This window comes from Rattus norvegicus, chromosome 13 (genome assembly GCF_021556685.1).
Source record: "Rattus norvegicus strain SHRSP/BbbUtx chromosome 13, alternate assembly SHRSP_T2T, whole genome shotgun sequence".
In the NCBI taxonomy this organism is placed as follows: Eukaryota; Metazoa; Chordata; class Mammalia; order Rodentia; family Muridae; genus Rattus; species Rattus norvegicus.
In genome coordinates this window covers 45,606,818-45,628,640 of record NC_141546.1, presented here as the reverse complement: position 1 = coordinate 45,628,640, position 21,823 = coordinate 45,606,818, and the positions used below count along the sequence as shown (strand labels likewise).

Sequence of the window (21,823 nt, the reverse complement as noted above, 5' to 3'; positions counted from 1 at the left end):
ACATCCTGGGCTTAGAGCTCAGAATGGTTTTGGTTCTCTTCCCACAGACCCCACTGCTGTACTCCATCCAAGGCAGAGGAGAGGTGGTTAGATGCATGTCACTGCCTTGGCAGCAGAAGTCACAGGACAGAGAAAGAGGAGCGACTGCCTCCTGCCTGGCTCCTTTAGCACTGCCCTGCCCCCGTGTCTGTTTGCTGCTCTCCTGTTCTCTAGTACTCAAGGGTTGGGTGCTCTCCTCAATCATAGCATCCAACTTGGGTTCTTTTCTTTTAAGGAATCCTAAGTGGGCTTCCTGAGGCAGACTGGCTCTTAAAAAGGTGCCCTAGTTTGGTTTTTTTATTGCTACGATAAACACCATGACCAGAAAAACAAAGGGAGGGAAGTGTTTATTTATTTCATCTTATAATTCCCAGGTCACGCTCCATCACTGAGGGAAGTCGGGACAGGAACTCCAGGCAGGAACTGAAGCAGAGTCAGGGAAGGAGTGCTGCTTACTGGCTTGCTCTCCCTAGCTTGATCAGTCTGCTTTCTTTCTTTCTTCCTTCCTTCCTTCCTTCCTTCCTTCCTTTCTTTCTTTCCTTTTTTCTTTCTAGATTTATTTATTATATTTATTATATAGAAGTACACTGTAGCTGTCCTCAGACACACCAGAAGAGGGCATCAGATCCAATTACAGATGGTTGTGAGCCACCATGTGGTTGCTGGGATTTGAACTCAGGACCTCTGGAAGAGCAGTCAATGCTCTTAACCACTGAGCCATCTCTCCAGCCCCCCTTCCCTTCTTTCTAATTTTTAAAATAATGTATTTTTGAGGTTATAGTGTAATCACATCGTTTCTCCCTTTCCCTTTCCTCCCTCCACACTCTTCTATACGCCCCTACCTTCTCCTTTTCAAAGCCATTGCCTTTTTGCATTAACCGTTGCTGCATACATGTATGTGTATGTGTATTCCTGATAACAAACCGCTCACTCTGTATGGTGTTACTTGTATGTACATTTTCATGTCAGCTCTCTTTTTTTCTACAACCTATGACCACTTTTCCAAGGGTGGCACTGCCCACAGTGGGCTGGGCCCTCCCACATCAATCACCAATCAAGAAAATCCCCACAGACCAGTCTGATGGAGTCAGTTCCTCAACTGATGTTACCTCCTCCATGTCTGTGTCGAGTTGACAAAAAAATAGGCACCCAAGAAGTACCTTTGCAAAGCTGTAGCCACTCTTTAAAGTGTCCCTGGGAATGGGCAGAGCTAGCCTGTTCCTGAGACTTTTGCTCTGAAGCTTGTAGATCTGCAGGGATTGCAAACCACGTTGATACCCACTTTGACTCATAACTGAGACAGCGGGCTCAGGGTTTTACTGACTGTGGTCACAGCTAGGGCAGAGTCAGGACCCAGCCCCCCTGATCTGCTGCTAGCTGGTGCTGTTTGTATAATTTTGGCTGTCCCTTGGAACCAGAACTGAGGTGGAGAAGTTCCCCTAAGATTTGAGTTCCCCTGGAGATAATAGGAAGAAGTGGGCAAGGCCCTAGCTTTTACCTTTCCTCGATGTCTCTTCCTACCTTGAAGGAGGACTCAAGTCAGAGTACACCCAACCCTTGAGTACCAGAGGACAGGAGAGCAGCAGTCATGGGGGAGGGGCAGTGCTAAAGGTGCGAGGCAGGAGGCGGTCACCCCTTCTCTCTCTGTCTTGTGACTTCTGCTACCAAGGCAGTGACAGGACCTACCAGAACTGAGGCTGGGTGTATATGAAATTGTCATGGAAATGGAAAAGTTCTAAGAGCCCGTTGGTTAGAACACCCTTGGTGTTTTGGGGTTATTACTCAATTCCAGTCTTGCAAATCCATAGAAGGCCAGAGCAAAGAAAGACCTTAAAGACCATCTCACTACAGGTGAGGCTGAGGCCCAGAAAGTGGAGGTGGCTTCCCAGGGCAGAACAAAGATTTAAAACTTCGATTCCAACTTTTCCTAGAACTTTAAGGATTTCTAGAGCCATGACCATCTTGTCTTTTTTTTTTTTTTTTTTCAAAAAGGAAGTCTGTTCCACACTGCCCCACAGGAAGTCTGGGTCCACAGGAGGAGGGGGAGAGAAAACGCTGGCCCTGTGCCTTTCAGACTTACTCCTATTCCTGGTCTTTACTGTAACCATTTTTATTCCTTCTTCTCTCTCCCCTTTCTCCCTATCTCAGCTGCAGTGAACCACACAACTGAGAATGAACAGTGTATTGCCAGACAACCTGTCCTGTGGTGAGGCTGATGAGGAGAGACAGCATTTACTACAGCCCTCCTAGGTATCAGGTTCTACATCACCATCAGACCACTTCATTTCTATAGACAGGTTGGCATGGATGGAAGTCCCACATACACATCCCCCTTTCTAATAATCTATTCTCTCCTCTCCCTGTTCCACTGCGATGTGCCAGTCAGGTTAGAATCAGGACGGTTAACCAAGTAGTGAAATGAGCCTCTGCATTGGCAGTGCCATCTAGGCTGTCCCAGATCTAGAACACTATATCTCCCAGTTGGGTATATTTATAGGTACTCCAGGAATGTGGCAAGAATGGGGGATTGAGTGCTCTGATTTCCAACAATCTAAAATTGAGAGAGAGTGGCCCATACCTACACTAGGCACTGCCTTGACAACTAGAGTAATGGCAGCCATTCTGGCCTCTTCACCCTGCCTCAAACTAAGCTCCACTTCCTACCATCCCTGAGCCGGCTAGTCCACATTCCGGGTGCCTGAGATGTACAGAACCAGAGTCCAGGGAATCTTCTCTAAAAGATGCTGGTCTCCATAGTGGCTTCCCCGTCCACCTGCTCTAAATCCTTCAGTGAGCCTGCAGGTCTGGGCTTTGCACGGAGGCTGAGGTTAAGGCTGAGTCGGAGAGTAGGGGAACCACAGGCATGGGTCAGCAGCGTGGTGCGACGGCTAGTGAGGCTGCTGGTGGAGAGTTGCCTGTGCACTTGGGGCTTAGAGCCCGTGCAGCAGGCATGGTGGCTCAAGGAACGTGGCAACAGGCGACTGTTGAAGCCCATGTAGATCCAGGGGTTGCAGCAGCTGCTGAGGTTGCCCAGAAGCATGGAGATGGTGAAAGCCACATTGGTAGAATCTGCCAAGACAGAAGCACAAAAGGTGTTAGAATCGCAGCTCTAGAGGGGTTGGCGGAGTGGGGGAGGAGACTCTAGGACAGAGACTGAATCTCCACTGCACAAATGAAGACATTTCCCAGAAGGGGAAAGAGATTTGCTTGGTGTTCTATAACTAGACAGGCATAGCTCAGATTTTACCTGTAACTCCTGAGTCCAGGTCTCACTACCTTAGTTTTGGTTGATTTTTAACTTTAGGAATAGTTTGCTTCAAGCTCAGGTTCAAGTAAACTCTTCCCGTGTGGGATTGGTCCAATTAGAAGAAAAGGATTTTGTTCTAAAATCTGGACCATGAATTCTCTAATGTGAGCCTTTTCTCCCTCCTCTTCTTTTGGCCTGGTCTCACTCTGTAAGCCAGGACAGCCTCAAACTTAAAGCTGGCTTTCTAAACTTTCTCTCCATATGACCCATCTTCACCCAAGAAAATGAGCATTTCCTAGGGTGTCTACATAGGTAGACATATAGAACATTCGCTGATGACAAACCATAAAGAAGTTAATTTCCTTCTTTCCTGGGGCCTCCTAGATGTGTTCATTTTTCTCTTTGCTCTGAAGGATTCCTTCCAGCATCTTTCGTAGAGCCTGGTGGTCATGGGTTCCTTTAGTCTGCTTTCTTCATGGAGAGTTTTCTTTCTGTTTCAATCATGGTGGACTGTACACTGAGCAGATGCACACCCCTCTGAGCCCTCCTTGCTTTTAAAGACTCTTGAGGAACCAGCTGTTCCTTTAATGGCCTAGTCTTTCTGTGACTTGGTGGTTCTCTCTTGTTGCTTCCAACGCACCTTAATATAATAGGATGTAAGCAAGTTCTTCTCTGGTTGTGTCCATTTGGTATTTTGAATTCATTCCTTACCTGGATGTGTATTTCCCTTCAATAGATGAGGTTTTACTGGAAATGTTCTCTATCCCTTTAGCATGAGATTTTCCTCTTTCTTCTTTGCCCATGATTTGTGGACCATGTCTTCTCAAATGTTTTGTTTGTACCTTCTTAGTAATTTACATCTTCCATTGACTGACTCAGTTTCTCTATTCTGTCTTCAAAGCTCGGTCTATCCTTTGGGTGAGGTCTTCCTTGGATCTTTCTATTGCTTACTAAATTTAAATTTCCTGTATTCAGTTTGCTTTCCTCATCATTTTGGTCTCTTTCACATCTCGTTTTTATTTCAGCTCTTTTTGTCCTCTTGGAACTCATGAGGGAGTTTAGTCGTGTGCTCTATGATTTCCTTGAACAGACTTACAACCATTCTCTTAAATCCTTTGCATGGGATTTTTTGTCTAATCCAGTCTCATTGGAGGTCATTGCTGTTGGACTAGAAATTTTTTTAAAGATTTATTTATTTATTATATATCAGTACACTGTAGCTGTCAGACATACCAGAAGAGGGCATCAGATCTCATTACAGATGGTTGTGAGCCACCATGTGATTGCTGGGAATTGAACTCAGGACCTCTGGAAGAGCAGTCAGTGCTCTTGACCATTGAGCCATCTCTCCAGCCCTGGACTAGAAGGAGTTGTTTTTCTTTGGCATTTCATTTTCTCTATGGTGTGTATTTGGGATTAGATCACTGGCTAGATTTTTTTTAATCACTCTTATTATTTCAATAGAAGCATTTACAGTATTCAAGAGAAGCTATGTTATTATAAGGTTGAGGTGACATTATCCTTTATTAAATTGGTGTTTGGGGCACCACGATTGATCTTTCCTGAGAGTGAAGGAAGTGTAGCTGCAGAAACACTCGCTATGATGGAGTAGGCCTACCATGAAAATATAGCAGTTGTCAATTGAAAGAGCGATCACTTCCTAAGCACCGAGCATGTTAGACGACAAAGAAGAACTGATAGTACTATAAGCATGAATTTATTAGTTAGTGTGGGTATAGGTAGGAAAGAAAACATAGCAATCACTGTATATATAGAATTCACGTCATCAGACACAGTGTGGGTTGATGAAGAAAGAGTAGAGGAGGATGCGTGGGCGGCCAGAGGTAGTCTTGGCTAAAGGTAGAATGGGCAGAGAAAGGGGAGGAAATGGAGATAATTAAGAGCCATCGCAGCTCAGAAGGTTGAGACACAGAAGCCCTGGTGCGCAGGCCAGCCAGTGAGCTAAAAAAAAAAGGGGGGGGGGAATAAGAGGAGAGCGGGCGCAAACAGAGAACAAAACAGTACTGGGTGCAGCTGGCCTAAGAAAGCGGCACTGAGTATCAAAGGGAAAAACAGTAGTGAAGGGAAGCAAGCTAGATCCGGGCGCAGAGTGCAGTCTGGCGCATTTGCTCGCTCCCTCTCAAGTGTTAGCATTCTTATTTTTTTTTTTTTTTTGGTTCTTTTTTTTCGGAGCTGGGGACCGAACCCAGGGCCTTGCGCTTCCTAGGCAAGCGCTCTACCACTGAGCTAAATCCCCAACCCCAAGTGTTAGCATTCTTTCCCTGGAGCTCAGAAGCCTGTTACTGCCTTCCACGTTGTGTCAGGTCATGTAGATGCTGAGGGATTCTTCAGGGATACTTCTGAGTCCAGTTTCCTGTTGTGCATGCTGCCCTCTCTCACCGGTGGAGACCGCTGGATGATCAGGTTACAGACTCCTGTCCACTCCAAATGTGGCCCTTCGCTAGTCGTATCTCAGATTCTGGTCATTTCTGGGGAAGTCCTTCAGGAGTCCAGTTGCAAACACTAGTCGCTCACCACGGTGTAGTTCCCGATGCTTGAAGTACTGCTTGGATACCGTGTTCTCTCCATCTCTGGTCCCCCCCTCCCCCGCCATGCCGCACCTTGGCATTTCCTCTCACGCTTGTCTGTGTGCCATCTGCCTCTCCTGTGTCTTCTGCTCCTCTGGTACAGACTACCACCCGCGTGAGCCAGGTGATGAGCCCAGCCCTAGAAAGTATGAGTCTCCGATTTCTAGGAGAGTGGATCTGATTGGCCAGCATGGACTTGGCTCTATCTATCCCCAGCCCAAGAACCAAGGGCTAGAAGATCACAAGGGAAGTCGCCCACTGTTCCTTTCCTGAAGCCAGCACACATCCCATCTCCAAAAGCCTGGCATGATGGCACACACCTTTGATCCCAGCAGATCCCTTGCAGACTGCCGATTTGGTGAAGTTTCAACATCACTGAGCACAGTCTGTCTTTAATTCAGTGTCACCACTGTCTGGTGGTGTTCTGTGGGCCAGGTCCAGCATATGAACCCACAGCACTGCTGAGTTTCTAAAGAGCGAAGCTCACAGAGGGTCTCAGGGTCACCAAGCCACTGAAACAGCAGGGGTCTCTTTAAAATGTCAATTTCCGGCTGCCAAGAAGAGGGGATCTTCCAAGCATCTTTCCTCTCTGTGTTGCTGCTATGGACTTTCAGGGGGTGGAGTGGCGGGTCTGATCCCTTCACAATGTTTGCTCTTTAAAATATCTGCCACTGAAATTACAGTGCAGACTTTCTGGGTTTCTCTGTCATAAGATGTAGCTACTGATCTCTGTGGCTCAAGACATTCATTTTAAAACAACCGTTCGGTACATGTTTACTAAAGACTAAAACAAGTTTTCATGCCAATGGTATAGCTCTGCCTGCTTGTTCTCATGTAAGCATATCCAAGCCAAATGTTTGATATTATAGAACGCAGAGCATTTTCAACGTTTCTCAGAGTTGACAGTGCTTTGAATGTACAATAGTCAATGCTGAGAACGTCGCTTTGTATGAATATGTGATACAAAGTAACAGAAAACTATGTAAGGACATTTCAGATATTGTTGGAAATTCGATCCCAATCCCAGGTCAAAACTCACTCAATGATATTTTCTTCTAATGTTTTTGATGCATGTATGTGCAGTGTATATGCATGTGCATGTGTGTATACAGGCGCATGTGTGGAGGTCAGAGGTTCATGTCCATCCTCCTCCTCTATCACTCTCCATATTACTCTTTGTTTTAGCACATGACATCTCACTGAGCCCGGAGCCCACTGATTAGCTAGACTTGGCCAGACAATAATTATTCATTCTCTTCCTGACCCAGCATGGCTCCCACCACCCCACCAGTCTTTTTTCATGGATGCTGGAGAGTCAAGTCCTCGTGTTCTTATGTAAACACTTTACCCACTAAACCTCCTCCCCTGGTTATTTTTTAACATGGAACTCAAGTCAGTAACTCAAACAAAGATTTTAGAGCTCAAACATTCCAATCCAAAGATTAGCCAAGGCAATGCATGCCAAGTCGGTTGTTAGAAAAGTTTTAGAAGGGCTGGGGATTTAGCTCAGTGGTAGAGCGCTTACCTAGGAAGCGCAAGGCCCTGGGTTCGGTCCCCAGCTCCGAAAAAAAAGAACCAAAAAAAAAAAAAAAAAAAAAAAAAAGAAAAGTTTTAGAGAGATTTTGGTTTGTTCTACATTCTACAAAGCATTCTTGCCAATGCCCTCTGTTCTTCTCCTTTGCCTCAGGCCCAAAGCAAGAGATCAGCAGACCTTGGGATGGAACTTGTAAAACTCCTTCACTCTGGGGGAAGCCAGGCTGCAAGGGGGCCTGTGGAGAGGCAAGGAAGCAACGCCCATGGCCAGCCTATGCACCGAGGCCTGCCAGCCAACCCGTATGCAAGCACACTTGAAAGCGGATTTCTCCCAGCTGAGCCTTCAGATCGTTATAGACCTGGCTGATGCTAGCGTGACTGCTTACCTGTGAGAGACTCTGAGCCTTAGGACCCCACGGAATGTCGTGTGAATTCCTGCCCCGCAGAAAGGGTGGGATAAATGTATCACTGCAAAGACACTCAGCTCTCAGCTGGATAATTTCAGCCATTTTTATCTGCCTCCTCGTGCAAGCCTTCACCTTATTCAGTGGTTCTCAACCTTAGTGCCACGGCCCTTCAATACAGTCCCTCGTGTTGTGGTGACCCTCAACACAATAAAATCATTTTCATTGCTACTTCAAAACTGTAATCTTGCTACTGTTATGTCAGTATTTCTACAAGAGCAAGCAGCTTGTGCATGTGGTAAAACCAGTGCCGTTTGTAACGCGCAGCAGCGTTGGCTCTGAGCTGAGGTGCTTTGCGCAGCGTTCCTTGGCATTATCTGGCACCACGGCATGCACAGTATGACGTGTGCGTGTTGTTCATTTAGAACCAAGGCTGCAGTGGACCTGCAGGATGCAACTCAGGTGATCACTGCCAGAAACACCTCGGGTTGGGTTTTGAATAAATCCTCCATCACTGCATATTCAGAAATTCTTCGCTCTCACCGAGATTTTTTTCAATCTCCAAATTCACCTGTATGACTCCATATGGGGTCTAAACACAAGGCTGAAAGACCTTGGCCCTAATGGATATAGATTTAGGATGAGACACTATCTATTCCATACCCAGGGAAAATAAACAAATTCAGGGCCCTCTATTTGGCTCTCACTTGTGTTATGGATAATGGCTTCTCGGGGCCCTGTGGTTCACCTCCTCCTTCTTCTTTCTAGTCTTGGTCTTTCTGTCATTTGGTCACTGAACATGTGATCACCAGCTTGTGCAGGTGGAAAAGTCCAATGAGATCCCTTTCAGAGGCAATTTTCTTCCCAGAGTTTAACGGAATTATTTCCCACAACACAGGAGAGCTGCTAGGATGACCCTGGCCTCCTGCTGCACACATTCGTGCAATGGCACAGCTGGCATACTTCACAGAAGTAGGAAGTTTTTTCAAGCAATGGCAGACCTGGAAGGAAACTCACAAGCAGACCTTCCAGTTCTTCTGACACGGTCAACAAGAACTGCCACTCCATGCCTTCTGCCTCTAAAGCAGAAATTCTGGGCCTCACCAGAGCTCCCACCACTAACACCAAAGGTCTAGCTCATGTGTTTACCCAGTAGTCCACCGCAAGAGCTTCAAGACAACCATGAGTGATTCCCTCCTGTGTGCTCTGGATATGGCTACCTCTGGGACAAACACACACACACACACACACACACACACACACACACACACACACACACACGAGGGCATAGGGTAGGAACATTCAATAAAAGGCACAAGTCATAGGGGAAGAAACCAAAGCCATTTGGCCTCAGTGGACTTAGGAAGCCTGTTTTGGTCCATCTGAGCCAGGCAGGGTATAGGGGCTGAGGATGTGCCATGAGGAAACATGGGATTCCATGGAAGTTCTACTTCTCAGGCCTTATGGGAAGATCCGCTGCACCCAGTCCAGGCGCAAATTCAACTAAGCGGGAGACAGAGACAGATCTAACCAAAAACCATGGGAGGATGGGGTGTACCGAACAAATGATTCTAAAGCTCTTATATTGCCCTGTAGCTTTTATTTTTCTGGGAGCACATTGTAGGGCAGTGTTTTGTTTCTGCACTGCTGGGTCAGAGAGGCCCTCAGCCACAGGAAATCACTGTCTACGTACGCGCTGTCTACGCAGACAATGTATTAGGGACACTCTAATAATAAAGGTGGGTGCTTCAGGCAAAAGGGCTAAATCACACCAACTAATGGAGAGAATAGAATTCATCTTCCCACACATCCTTCAATAAAGGGCAAAAACTACCTCATCCTTGGCGTCATTGGCGAGACTGTAATTGTTGGGAGAAAAGCCGTGTACCAGATAAAGTTGGCCCATAAACCACCTGTTTCAAGTACTGGCTATTGTCTACTAGCAGTGGCGTCTTGGAACAGCAGCTTTGAGGCCGCTCTGAGTTCCAAGTTACTCAGAGGCACTGTAGGGAAAGTCACTCCATAACACCATGCAGATCCACATGCTTGGTACCAAGAAGCCCTTCCTGCTAGTCTGGCCTTGGCTAACATCCTTAATAGTAAGTTGGATTTAATATGCTCATTGCTTACAGAAAAACTTGCAAACACCTTCCTGTTCAGACTAAAGACAAAAACCAAGCATGGTGTTACACATCTGTATTCCCAGCAGTCAGGGGTCAGAGCCAGGAGGATCAAAAGTTCGACGTCAGCCGGGGCCGCGCAGTAGTTCCAAGGCCAGCCTGAGCCTCCCGCAGCATCTGAAGCTCAGGAGGATGCTGACTGCTCATTTTCTGGTACCAGGTAGAGCTAACAATTTTCTTTTGAAGAATCTTTGTTTTTCAGATAAGGGGAAAGCCTCTCTCTTTGTAGATCCAAGTTAAGAACCAGGGTTGTAGGCAAGGTGCAGGTTGAAAGAAAGAGACTAGTTTTGCAGAGGACCTGGGTTCCATTCCCGCCACCCACATGGTGGCTCACGACCATCTGTAACCCCAGTTCCTGGTGAGCCAATGGCCTTTTCTGGCCTCTGTGGATACTAAGTACACACATTGGCCACCAACATTTAGGCAAAGTATCTGTACTCATAAAATAAAATAGATAGAAAGAAAAGAAAAAGAAAGAAAGACTGGGAAAATCTGAAAGATTGGGCTCTCTACTCCTTACTCTGTCACCCCCTGGCTGAGTGGCCTTGGGCAAGTCACAGATCCTTTCTGTGCCTCCTTTACCCCAGTGACAGAATGATGGAGTTGAATTTGAGACCTAAGTGCTGTCATATGCCAGCCCTAACTAATTAGAGGTGGCTGTTGAGAAAGAGCCACAAAGCTATGTCCAGACACAGAAGGGAAGGGCACCCAGAGAGAAGGCAGTTCCCATACCCAACATTGCCACCCTGCACTGGATTATTTGAAACCCCTTTCAGATCTGTTAGTCTATGATTCCCAAGTTCATGTAGCATGATAGAAGTTGGCTGAGCAAATACACCAAAACCTCTTTCCCATAGGGGCCATGCTAATCTCTGCATTGTTCCTGAACAATCGTTGTCTTTCCGTAGCGGCACACGGTATTTTAAAATTGTTAAACAAGTAACCAAAATTTAAAAATCAAGAGATTTGTGCTGGAGAGATGGCTCAGAGGTTAAGCCTGCTCTTACAGAGGTTATGAGTTCAATTCCCAGAAACCACATGGTGGCTCACAACCATCTATAATGAGATTTGGCACCCCCTTCTGGCTGGGCAGGCAGAACATTGTATACCTAATAAATTTTTTTTTAAATCAAGAAATCCACATAATTGATATTCATTCAACATAGCCTTAGTGGGCTGGACAGGACCTTATTGGGCAAGACTGTGGTCTGAATGTCTGTCCCCAGAATTCTCGTATTAGGAACAGAGTCCTCAAAGTCCTCTGCCAATGGTACTTTCAGGTGAGACCTTTGGAAACTGATTAGAACTTAGGGGCTTAAGAATTGATATAGTAATGAGTTAGCAAGAAATAGAAATGTGGGGCTGGGGATTTAGCTCAGTGGTAGAGCTCTTACCTAGGAAGCGCAAGGCCCTGGGTTCGGTCCCCAGCTCCGAAAAAAAAGAACCAAAAAAAAAAAAAAAAGAAATAGAAATGTTTGTTACCAATAAGAGTATGACCACTACAGAAAGAAACCAGTTTGGGCACTTTCAGGGGTGCCCTTTACCATCCTGGAAATCTTCAGAGAGTCCCCACTTTCAAGAATAGCCTTCCCAGACCTCCCAGTTTCTAGGACAGTGAGAAATCAACTTCTGTGCTTTTTGTGTTAGGTGGGCACTTGTTACAGCAGCAGAAGATGCTCTAAGACAAGCAAGCACTGACTCCCGCTATCTCGCGACTCCCACCACCTCACACACCACACATACTCGCCTTCATTGGGGGCATTCTCATCCCACACAGACCACATCTGGACACTGAAGAAAGGTGCCCAGCAAGCAATGTAGGCCAGCACGATGACAAAGGTCATCTTCACGGTTCGGATCTTTGCCCTGGAGATGGTACTGATGCTGCTGACCCGGGAAGGTAGCCCCCTCGTGGCTGCAGTAGCAACTGCAGAAGATGAGGACTTATCCCAAGTCCGCCAGCCCCTCCTCTCCTCCCTGCCAGCCTGGGTCTTGACTTTCAGGTTCTTGTAGATCTCGTGGCAGATGAGGCCGTAGCAAGCTGAGAGCACCGCCACCGGCAGCACAAAGATAGCCATGGTGGTCCAGGTGATGTAGGCCCGCGGGCCCCAGGAAAAGTAGAAATCTGCCCAGCAGTCCAGCACCCCTGAGCCCTGGATCACCTCTCGCAATGAAAAAATGAAAACTTGAGGGAGGCTGAGGATGGCAGCCAGCAACCAGGGAGCAGCAATGAGAGGGTAGGTAGACTGGCTGGGCTGCCGGAGGCTTCGAAGAGGGTGACAGACAGCCAGGTACCGGTCCAGTGTCATGGCCAGCAGCATGTAAGTGGAAGCAAACATGCTGAGCACCTGTAGATACTTGACAGCCCGGCAGAGGAGGTCAGAGCCCTGGAAGCGGTAGGTGATGTCCCAGAGCAGCTGAGGCAGTACCTGGAAAAGCGCCACGCCCAGGTCGGTCAGGGCCAAGTGCAGCACGAACAGATGCATGCGGGAGCGCTTGTGGCCATGGCGGCCCAGAGTCAGAAGTACAGCCAGGTTGCCTCCTGTGGCCAGAACCAGGACAGTAGCTAGGATACCGATCTCCACCTTGGCTAGCTCTTCATCCCTACCTAGCCACGGTGTGGTAGCATTGGGGACAGGCAGGGTGCCCCCAGGGGAGGGGGTGGCAGTCCAAGAAGGCTCAGAATTCATAGTTAGAATTTCAGGGAGAGAAGGAGGGGAAGGTGGATGGAGGTATGGGTGCAAGTAAGAACTTTGATAGATAAAATGGAATGAGAGAGAAAGGTTTAGAGGTGGAGAGAAGGGAGGTGAGGGGTGACGATGGGGTGAAAGTAGAAACAGGTGAGACAGCTCAGCAGACAGATGGAAAGGACAATGAAAGGAGAAGGGAACAGGACCAACATCCCTGACCCCAGAGAGGCTCAGGGACCAAAGAAAGAAAAAGAGGGACTGGGAGCTGGGTGTCAGTGTGGGAAGGTTGGAGTGGGTTGGAGGCAGGGGCTTCTGAGAGGTGACACAGAGGAAGCAGCTGCCATCTCCCAAATGCACCCCAAATTCACTTTGTCCAAACTTTCTTTTGGAACTGGAGAGAGTAGACCTCCCTAAGTTGTCTTGAAGGTGCCATCCAGGACCATGGGCGTCGCCTGCAGGAATTGGAAAGCCCAGCTAAGCCGTGTGTTCCCACCGCTCTCGGCTCCCACCAGAGGGTGAGCGCAGGCAGGAGCAGATGCGGCAGCTCGGCGGAGCGTTTTATGCTCTTGGATTTCTAGTCCAGAGACTGCTGCTTGATGGTTGGCTCCTGCAGAGGAGGGTGGAGTGAGAGTGAGACTCAGTGGCACTCTTTAGACAGGGGATACTGAGGGGAGGGGCTGAGGAGCTGGGTGGGACTGTGGCGGAGGAGGATTAGGAAACCCAGTCGGAGAAGGGAGAAGCATGTCCCCCGAGCACCAAACAGACTCACCTATGCTGCCATCCTGGTCCCCTCCACTCTCTCCAGACAGGTGAGTGTGCATTTGCGTGTGTGTGTGTGTGTGTGTGTGTGTGTGTGCGCGCGCGCGTGTGTGTGTGCGCGCGCGCGCGCCAGTACGTGTGTTTGAAAGGGAGAGAGAGAGAGAGAGAGAGAGAGAGAGAGAGAGAGAGAGAGAGAAGAGAGAAGAGAGAAGAGAGAAGAGAGAAGAGAGAAGAGAGAAGACAGTGCTGAGGGGAGCCCTAGGCATGTGTGAAAGATCTCAAATGTCTGAGAAGCATGCCCTAAAGGAACCGACTTTGGACAGAAGAAAAGTGAGGAGCTTTGTGACTGGCGGGGGGGGGGGGGGGGGTTGGGGAGCGGGCAGCGGCAGTGGGGAGTGGCGGGGTGGGGCGGGTTCGGAGATGATAGGAGCTAGTCCCGGGAGTCTGGCGTGATTACAGCGCTTGACAGGAGACATTCCAAACAGAGTTTGCATCTCCAGGCTAAGTCTGAACTTTAGCCTCTCTGGGGATACATTTCATGAGCTAGAGGTGTTGTTAACCACTCTGTGAAGCAGAAGCACAGCCGCTTAGAAATTATGTCACTTACTTAGAAGGTTACAGAGCTAGTCACCAGCAGCGCAGACCAGCGTTCTGTGCCACAACAGAAGCTAAGCTAAGCTAATTACACTATCTTGAAAAACACTGATGTGATGGGAGCTGTCTGAAAGGCGGCGGCTGATCGCAAACAAGTAAATACCACCTGGCCCAAGAAAGTCTACAGCGCTCGATGGGGCAGGCACCACAGGGTGTTGGTTGGGAAATTCACTTCATCTTCCGGAATTTCACACTATTAGGACTCTCTAGGTAGGTTAGAGTTCACGCGGTGCTGCAATAGTATGATAGAGGCCTCTCAGGGAGGGCAGGGGCTGCAGTGCCAGTCCCTTTAACTTGCTTTTTTAATCAAAGCTGATTCGAACCCCTTGCACCCACATAACCAATTAGCATCTTTCCTAGACTGTTCTACTTACTGTACAGCTCACAAATTCTTCGACTTCTGTGCTTTGATGCCCATACTTCCGCTTTTTCCAGAATTTTGTTGTTTGTGAGCCAATTACTTTCAGTCTCTGTGCTGGATCATTCCTACCTAGAACTCACTCTAGAACTGTCCATTAAGGGAAAGAATTATAACACCCCCCCAGAGATTGTATATATCCAAATTTCTGTATTGCAATATCTTCTTGCATCCAGTCTGCCTTCTTGCTTCCAACCGTTCACCTTTTTTTGTTTTTTTTCCAAGACATGGGTTTTCTATATAGCACTGGCTGTCCTAGAACTCACTCTGTAGATGAGGCTGGCCTCAAAATCAAAGATCCATCTGCCTCTGCCTCTGGAGTACTGGGATTAAAAGTGTTTGCCACCACTGCCAGCTATGGATACATTTTTTTTTGAAAGGTCAAGATTTTATTGTCTTCATAACAAAATCGGCTTAAAAAAACTGGATCACTTGGCCCTTTCTCTTCTTGTCACCTCCCAGTTCAAAGTGCTTGTATTTCTTAATACCCAGCATCCTCTGAGATCTGCAGTTGGGCTCAATGCACTCCAGTCTCAGCACCATCTTCTTTGTAGTTTTAGCCTCTTTTGCAGAAAACGGGCCCACCATAGCCACTCTGTTTCCTGTCAAAACGCCGCTTTCCCTGGGCACACAGAGAGTCCTTGCCCTTCCTGTACTGTGTCACCTCATGGGGTTGGCGCTTCTCACATTTCTTGCAGAATGTCTGGCGCATCTTAGGAACGTTCGCCAAGTTTGCAGGAGCGCTGTCAGCTCAGAAAGCTATGGATGCATTTTTAAAGAGATAGATCGTGGAAAGGTCATATCCAGAATTTTTAGCTCTAAACTAGTTGCATTTTAGATTTCCTGTCTCCTTGTGGCCAGACTTGATAGTTTCTGTCAACCTGTTTATGATTGGTTCCAAGGGACCCCCCCCACCTTTTACTTGTTTTGGTTTCTTCTTTATGAACCATTCAAATCCTCTATATAAGTTCTGAACTGGTTTTGTCACTTCAGGTCTGTTTTGCATGTTTTTATATGGGCCATTTATGCGTTACCACATGTCACAAATGTGAACCATGGCTTATGACTCAGCCCGTAATGTTGAGTGGGGTCATTTATCACACAGAAAATTTAATTAGGCTTTAATTCATAGTTTTTCTTTTTTAAAAATTTTCTTATTTATTTTATGTGTATGAGTACTGTGTCTTCAGACACACCAGAAGGCATCAGATCCCAATACACATGGCTGTGACCCACCATGTGATTTCTGGGAATTGAACTCAGGACCTCTGGAAGAGCAGTTGGTGCTCTTAACCTCTGAGCCATCTCTCCAGCCCCATAGTTTTCTGATTTCACCCCTTTGCGCCTTATGTTCTCTATTTACAGAAGAGAGCTATTCCCTTCCGTAGTGATTTCCCAAGACCCCTCCCCCACATATACCAGCACTGTTTTCTACTTTTAGGGTTGAAATTCTTTGGGAATTTACTTTTGTGAATGTGAGAAGTGAGTCTCTAACTTCATTTTCCTCCCAGGGAGCATCCGTTCTTCCATTCATGAACAATCTGTTGTTATCTGTCTATTATCTGAATAATTATCAAATTTTAATGTTTTTATTGAGACTACTTCTAGGATCCCTAATATGTTCCATAGCTTTTATAATCTCATTTCTAATATTTTACTATTTGAAAATGAACTTTAATATATAGTAAAACAAAAGTAAGCCTATCCCTTATCCTATAAAAATTTAAGTATGTAGTATATATTAATTTGGATTATGTGTATAGCTGTAAGCCTATGTGGGGGTGTAAGTATGTGAGTACAGGAGCCTTCGGAGAGCGGAGGCATCGGATATCCTGAGAACCGGGGATGCAGGCCATTGTGAGCCACTGACTTGGGTGCTGGGAGTCAGGCTCGGGTCCTCTGCAAGAGCAGTAAAGTCCTCTCAGCCGCAGAGCCACCTCTTGAGCCTCTCTTCCCTTGTTCTTCTCAAGCTGTTTTAAAAGCTTTGAAAACTCATCATTTTTGTCAGTCCGGCTCCACAGAAGTCTGTAGAACTTAGGTCAGAAGCACTGAATCTTGGGGGAAAGCAGTATTACGGTTTTAATTAGGTCTAATACCCTTCTGTCAGGTCCCGTAACTTTCTTCATCAAAGTCTGTCCACCTTAAGATGATTTGGTTCAACCTGCCCTGCAGTTTCTGCTTCTGCTATGCACTGTGCTTGGCTGCATCTCCTATTAACTGACCAGTTACTGCCAGTGCTGGCTTTTGAATCTTATCCCTGCAGTTCTAGAGTATGCGAATTATCTAGGCTTGCAACACTGTCTGCAACAACATCAATTTCGTTATCTATTCGCAATCTTCTCTTGCTCCAGTTTCTTCTTCTCATCGTGTTACTGCATCAAAGACTCCAGGTCAGTGCTGACTAGGAGTCACTGGTGTTTCCAACGAGTCTACGTTTATCTTGAAGCATTGGGTTCACTGAAGCTCTTCTCCAGTCATGAATTTTAAGATGTATTATTTTTTATCTACATATAGTCAAGTGATTCTATAGACATTGTTACTAATAAAAGTAACCTCCGTTACCTCTACTTTTGTTATATAAAATAACCCACCAGAGAGTAATTTTTTCCATCTTTTAATTTTTTTAGTAAAGAATATTGAATCATATTCAAAGCTAGAGAGAACAGCATAAGGACACCCTGTTTCCGTCTCTTAATGGTAGATAGTTTGATCACATCTACGTCTCTTCCCGCTTTCCACCCCAGTATTAATTTGAAGCAAACATCAGACATCGTTTTGTTACTATCTCAGTGACTTCCTTTGGGTTCCTGTTGCTGCAATGAAACACTATATCCGAAAAGCAGGTTGGGGAGGCAAGGGTTTATTTGGCTTGCACTTCCTGATCACAGTCCTTTGTTGGAGGAAATCAGGATGGGAACTCAAGCAGGGCAGGAACCCGGAGGCAGAAACAGATGCAGAGGCCGTGGAGGGTGCTGCTTCCAGGCTTATTTCCTTGGCTTACTTAGCCTGGTTTCTTATAGACCAGCCCAGGGAGGTTGCCACCCACAATAGGCTGAGCACAGCCATCTCCCTCCACCAATAAGTAATTGAGAAAATACCCTACAGCCTGACCTTATGGAGGCCTTTTTCTCAAGCAAGGTTCTCTTCTTTCAGATACCTCTGGTTTGTGTGTCAAGTTGGCACAAGACTAGACAGCACACTGAGATATGTATTTCTAAATATAATGGTGACATGTTAATATTAGTCAAGGCTCTTCAGAGAAACAGTAAGTGTGGTATGGGTGTGAGCATAGAGACAGAAAAGACAGGAAAGGGCTGAAAGGCAGAATGGAAAGGGTACTGGGGATTTATAACAAGGACATAACTATTTGATAATGGAGGCTGTGACGTCTCAGACACTACAGATGTACAGTTAGTATATCTCAGAGTGTGCCTCAGTGGGGGTGGGGCAATTACTTAGTACGCATGAGATATTAGGTCAGATTTCTAGAACTGAAAAACAAAAGCACAACACAACATTGCCACTAAATGCGTACCAAGCTGGAGATCCAGAACTGTTGTACGTTTCTAGTCCAAGTCTGAAGGTGGCAGAATACATTCCAGTCTGAAATTCAAGTGGCTTGAAATACAAAAGCTATTTTGTTTTTCAGTTGGGGTCTAACAGTAGGGAAAAGTCCTTTTATGATTCTGTGCTGGCACAATCCAAAATATCGTAACCCAGGCTAAGCTGTTAAGGCTAAATAGTATCCCCAGAAGATGATTCTCGTTTCTAAAACAGCCCTTCTAAGAAAACAGTCTGTAACCCAAAGGGCTGACTCTAATTCTAGATTCGGCACCAACAAGGGGAGCCATAGAATGGATTATTTTCTTGGTCAGATTCCAGTCCCCATGCCAGTCAGTCAGCAGCCAGGACCAGCCACCATCCTGAGGGAAGATTTCTGAATGCTCTGCAGCAGACTCCAGTTGCAGAGTGGCTCAAGGTCAGAAAAGAAGCAAGGTCACTTGATGCCTCCGCCCCAGAGCATAGCCCTGCCTCCTTCTCAGGGTCAAGTCTGCCTTCAAGTCTGGTTTTCAACCTATTTCTCATTCAGAACCTGGGTCTGCTGAGTACTCTGACACAAGAAATGCCATTATATGCATTCTATAGGGAGCTGCTTCTATAGGGAAGTTTGGAGGAGGAGGAGTAAGAGGAGGAGGAGGAGGGGAGGAGGAGGGGGAAGAGGAGGAGAAGGAGGAAGAGGGTGAGGAGGAAGAGGAGGAGGAGGAAGAGGAGGAGGAGGAAGAGGAAGAGGGAAGGAAAAGGAGAGACCCAAGACAAAGGGTGAAGGTGGGCAATAGTGAATCAAAATGCTGAAGGAAAACAAAATTTAGATTTTGTTTGTTTGGTATCTATCTGTCCCAGCACTGTACAGACATGATTCCAAATTCTTATTGCAACCCTGAGAAGTAAATATTATATACTATCTCTTCCCAGAGCACCTGCATACTAGTGACGAAACAGAGGTAGCCAGGCAGGTTTACCCACATCTCCACACAGACCAGGGTTCCAAGTCCTTTCCAAGGACGACCCCAGAGCCCCCCTCTCTGCTGCAATATGCCACTTCTTGGTACTTAGAAGAAGGGACATAAAAAGTTGGTAGCATCTCCAAGATCCACTTAATGAAAATAATGACACTGATCATAATGACTACTTACAAAATTCTCTGAGAAATTGCCTTGATCACATTATCTTATTTATTTGTATATTTATTTGTTACACAGGGATATGGTCTGTTTTTATGAAGATACACAATGTGCTTTGAACACTCCATGCTCTTTTCAAGTGGATATTTTAGCCCTAGCTAAAAAAAAAATAATAATAATTATCATTCAGGTTCAGAGAAGGTAATCGACAGGGCAAACTCCCACCGGATGAGGAACTGAATGATGGAATGCATTCTTGAGGTCCTCTGTGGAGGCAGATCCTGGAAGTAGAAGTTTTGAGAAGCCCTGCTGAGCCCACCCTATTTCTTAACCTTGCAGTTCTGCCTGCCTTTTCCAGTCTCACAGACCTGGCAAGCAGGAACCATACATTCTCAAAGCTGGGCTCTGGCAAGTGACTCAGCCTTTGGTTCTGGAAGGATCCTGAGAGTCCCTGGCGGTGCCTCCAGGGCTTCTCTGCAGGCACAGGGAAGGCTGGGTGAATGGGGTGCCATCCATAAACTAGCACCAAAATTGCTCTCCTGGAGGGAGACTTCACGTGTGTTAGAAAAGACCTAATGAGAAGTTGGAGAGATGGCTCAGCGGTTAAGAGCACTGGCTGCTCTTCCCGAGGTCCTGAGTTCAAGTCCCAACAACCACATGGTGGCTCACAACCATCTGTAATGGGATCGGATGCCCTCTTCTGGTGTGTCTGGAGACAGCTACAGTGTACTTATATACCTATAAGAAATAAATAAAATATTTTTTAAAAAAAGGAAGAAAGAAAGAACTAATGAATGACACTGGACAGAGGTAAGACCCCAAGAGTTTGTTCCTCATGGCAGTGAGAAGATGGCTACTCCTCTTTGTGTCCTCTGTGGACACTGAGAGACCTGGAGGATGGGAGGAGGTGAGGGAGGGATGCTCCACTGCAGACTGGTGATGAGTCAGCTGAAAAAGCACACGGGTTCTGATGGCCTTTGATGTGTACATGTTCTTGCTATCCCTGCCCCCCTCCACACATGGCTGCCTCATATAAGCACATTTAAGAGGGTAGGGGAGATAAAAGGAGAGATGGGAAGGGAGATGAGGGAAATGCTGCAGTCTGCGTTCCTGTCAAAGTGGAGATAGAGCTGAAGGAAAACCTACAAATGCAGAAGTATGAAGAGCTAAGTAAGCAAGACTCAGGGCCTCACACAGGATGTTGGGTGGGACTCAGGCAGGGTCTTCCTGGATCCAGAGGGGACCCTGATTTGAAGGCCAATGGAATAGCTCTGTTGGTGTCTTCTTCGACTCCTATCAGACATTTGTTTGTTTGTTTGTTTGCTTGCTTTCCGGCTGACTGGTTCTAGAATGTGGTTAAGGTCCCAGTCTCTTCGTATGTGTTGGGACAGAGCTTTCCTGATTATTTGATCACCTCAGGCCTCTGACCCAGTGGCCCTTCTGTTTGGGAGGGGCTGGTTTCTCAGGGACACTCTCCTCCCCATGTTGCTCTGTGTCCCACTTTGCTGCTCTCCCTGAAGATGCTGTTTGCATGTTTTAAAGAGTTTTATATATGTATGAGTATGTATATGTACATGTACATGCCTGTGGAGGCCAGAGGAGGGCATTGGGTCCCCAGAGGCTGGAGTTACAGGGGTTTGTGAGTCACCTGACTTGGGTCCTGGGAATCAAACACAGGTCTTGTGGAAGAGAAAGAAATGCTTTTAAGCATTTGGCTGTCTCTCTGGTTGGTTTGCCTGTTTAATTTGCCAAATCCTTCGAAGCTTCTCATTTTAATAATTCTGGACAGCAGGGAAGTCTCTCCTCAACCTCCTGGTTCGTGAGAACTTGGCTTTGGGAATATGGACTTTTTAAACTTCCCATGATCCCTGAACAGTTCTAAGCGGGATGTTTGAAAACTTGAGGAAAGCACAGTACATGATGTGCCCTTGGCTGTGTACGGTGTACTGAGTTTGAAAAGGCTTAGTGTATGTCAGGTGTCAATAGGAAACAGAGGCTGTCTGCCAGCACTGCTACTACAAAATAGATGTGGCAAGGACCCCACACTGCGTGACGTAGCTGCATAGCTCTTACACATTTGGTCCAGTGGGGCAAATAGGAGCTCATTTCCTAGAAGCTGTGTTGGCCTTAAGCTTTCCTGGGTACTAATGACTAGATCCACTGATGATTTTTTTCCCCAGGCCCAGAAACCTAGATCCTGGGTATCAGTGGCCTCCTTCCAAACTCCCAGTATCCCAGAAGGAAAAGAAGCCCATCAAGGAAGGAAAGGTCATGTTCACTGTGTGCATCTCAAATGGGCATAGTTTGATAATACCCAGATTCTCTCCTAGCATAGAGCCAGGGCCAACTGGGCCAGGTTCTTTTGGAGGGTAGCAGCAGTGAGCTGGAAGAAGCTGTCACCAGAAGTGTGGGAGGGCGTAGATCAGATTCCACCGTGGCAGGAGACCTCATATCGGATCCTATCATGAGCGTTAGTGAGCAGGGTGGCTTTAAGAGCCCAACAGAGGTATGAGCATCTTCCAGGGAGATGGGGGCAGCTTCTATGCTACATAGCAAGCAAAGCTTTTCTCTGACAGGAGAAACTGGTGTCCAGGAGGAAGGACACCACACCAAGTTTGGTAACCACTTG

At 46.7% G+C, this 21,823-nt stretch overlaps 1 protein-coding gene and 1 pseudogene across 2 annotated transcripts; both read right to left on the bottom strand.

Annotated features, from left to right (window-relative positions):
* Window positions 1-374: 374 nt before the first annotated feature.
* On the bottom strand, window positions 375-13,710 carry Avpr1b (arginine vasopressin receptor 1B). Of its 2 annotated transcripts, XM_087579809.1 has the most exons (3): window positions 13,451-13,710; window positions 11,739-13,288; window positions 375-3,108 (listed from the first exon to the last, which is right to left on the bottom strand). In XM_087579809.1, exons 2-3 carry the CDS (start codon window positions 12,679-12,681, stop codon window positions 2,774-2,776), a joined length of 1,278 nt encoding a protein of 425 aa, XP_087435935.1. In that variant the 5' UTR covers window positions 12,682-13,288; window positions 13,451-13,710; the 3' UTR covers window positions 375-2,773.
* A 1,145-nt stretch (window positions 13,711-14,855) lies between these two features.
* Rpl36a-ps14 (ribosomal protein L36A, pseudogene 14) lies at window positions 14,856-15,245 on the bottom strand (annotated as a pseudogene).
* Window positions 15,246-21,823: the final 6,578 nt, after the last annotated feature.

Bases quoted from the DNA above. Each gene is read 5' to 3' on its own strand.
- Avpr1b (XM_087579809.1), bottom strand. From the start codon at position 12,681: ATGAATTCTGAGCCTTCTTGGACTGCCACCCCCTCCCCTGGGGGCACC. The intron at 3,109-11,738 runs GCGAGTATGTGT...CTGTCTTGGCAG, and splicing joins TGAGAATGCCCCCAATGAAG to ATTCTACCAATGTGGCTTTC.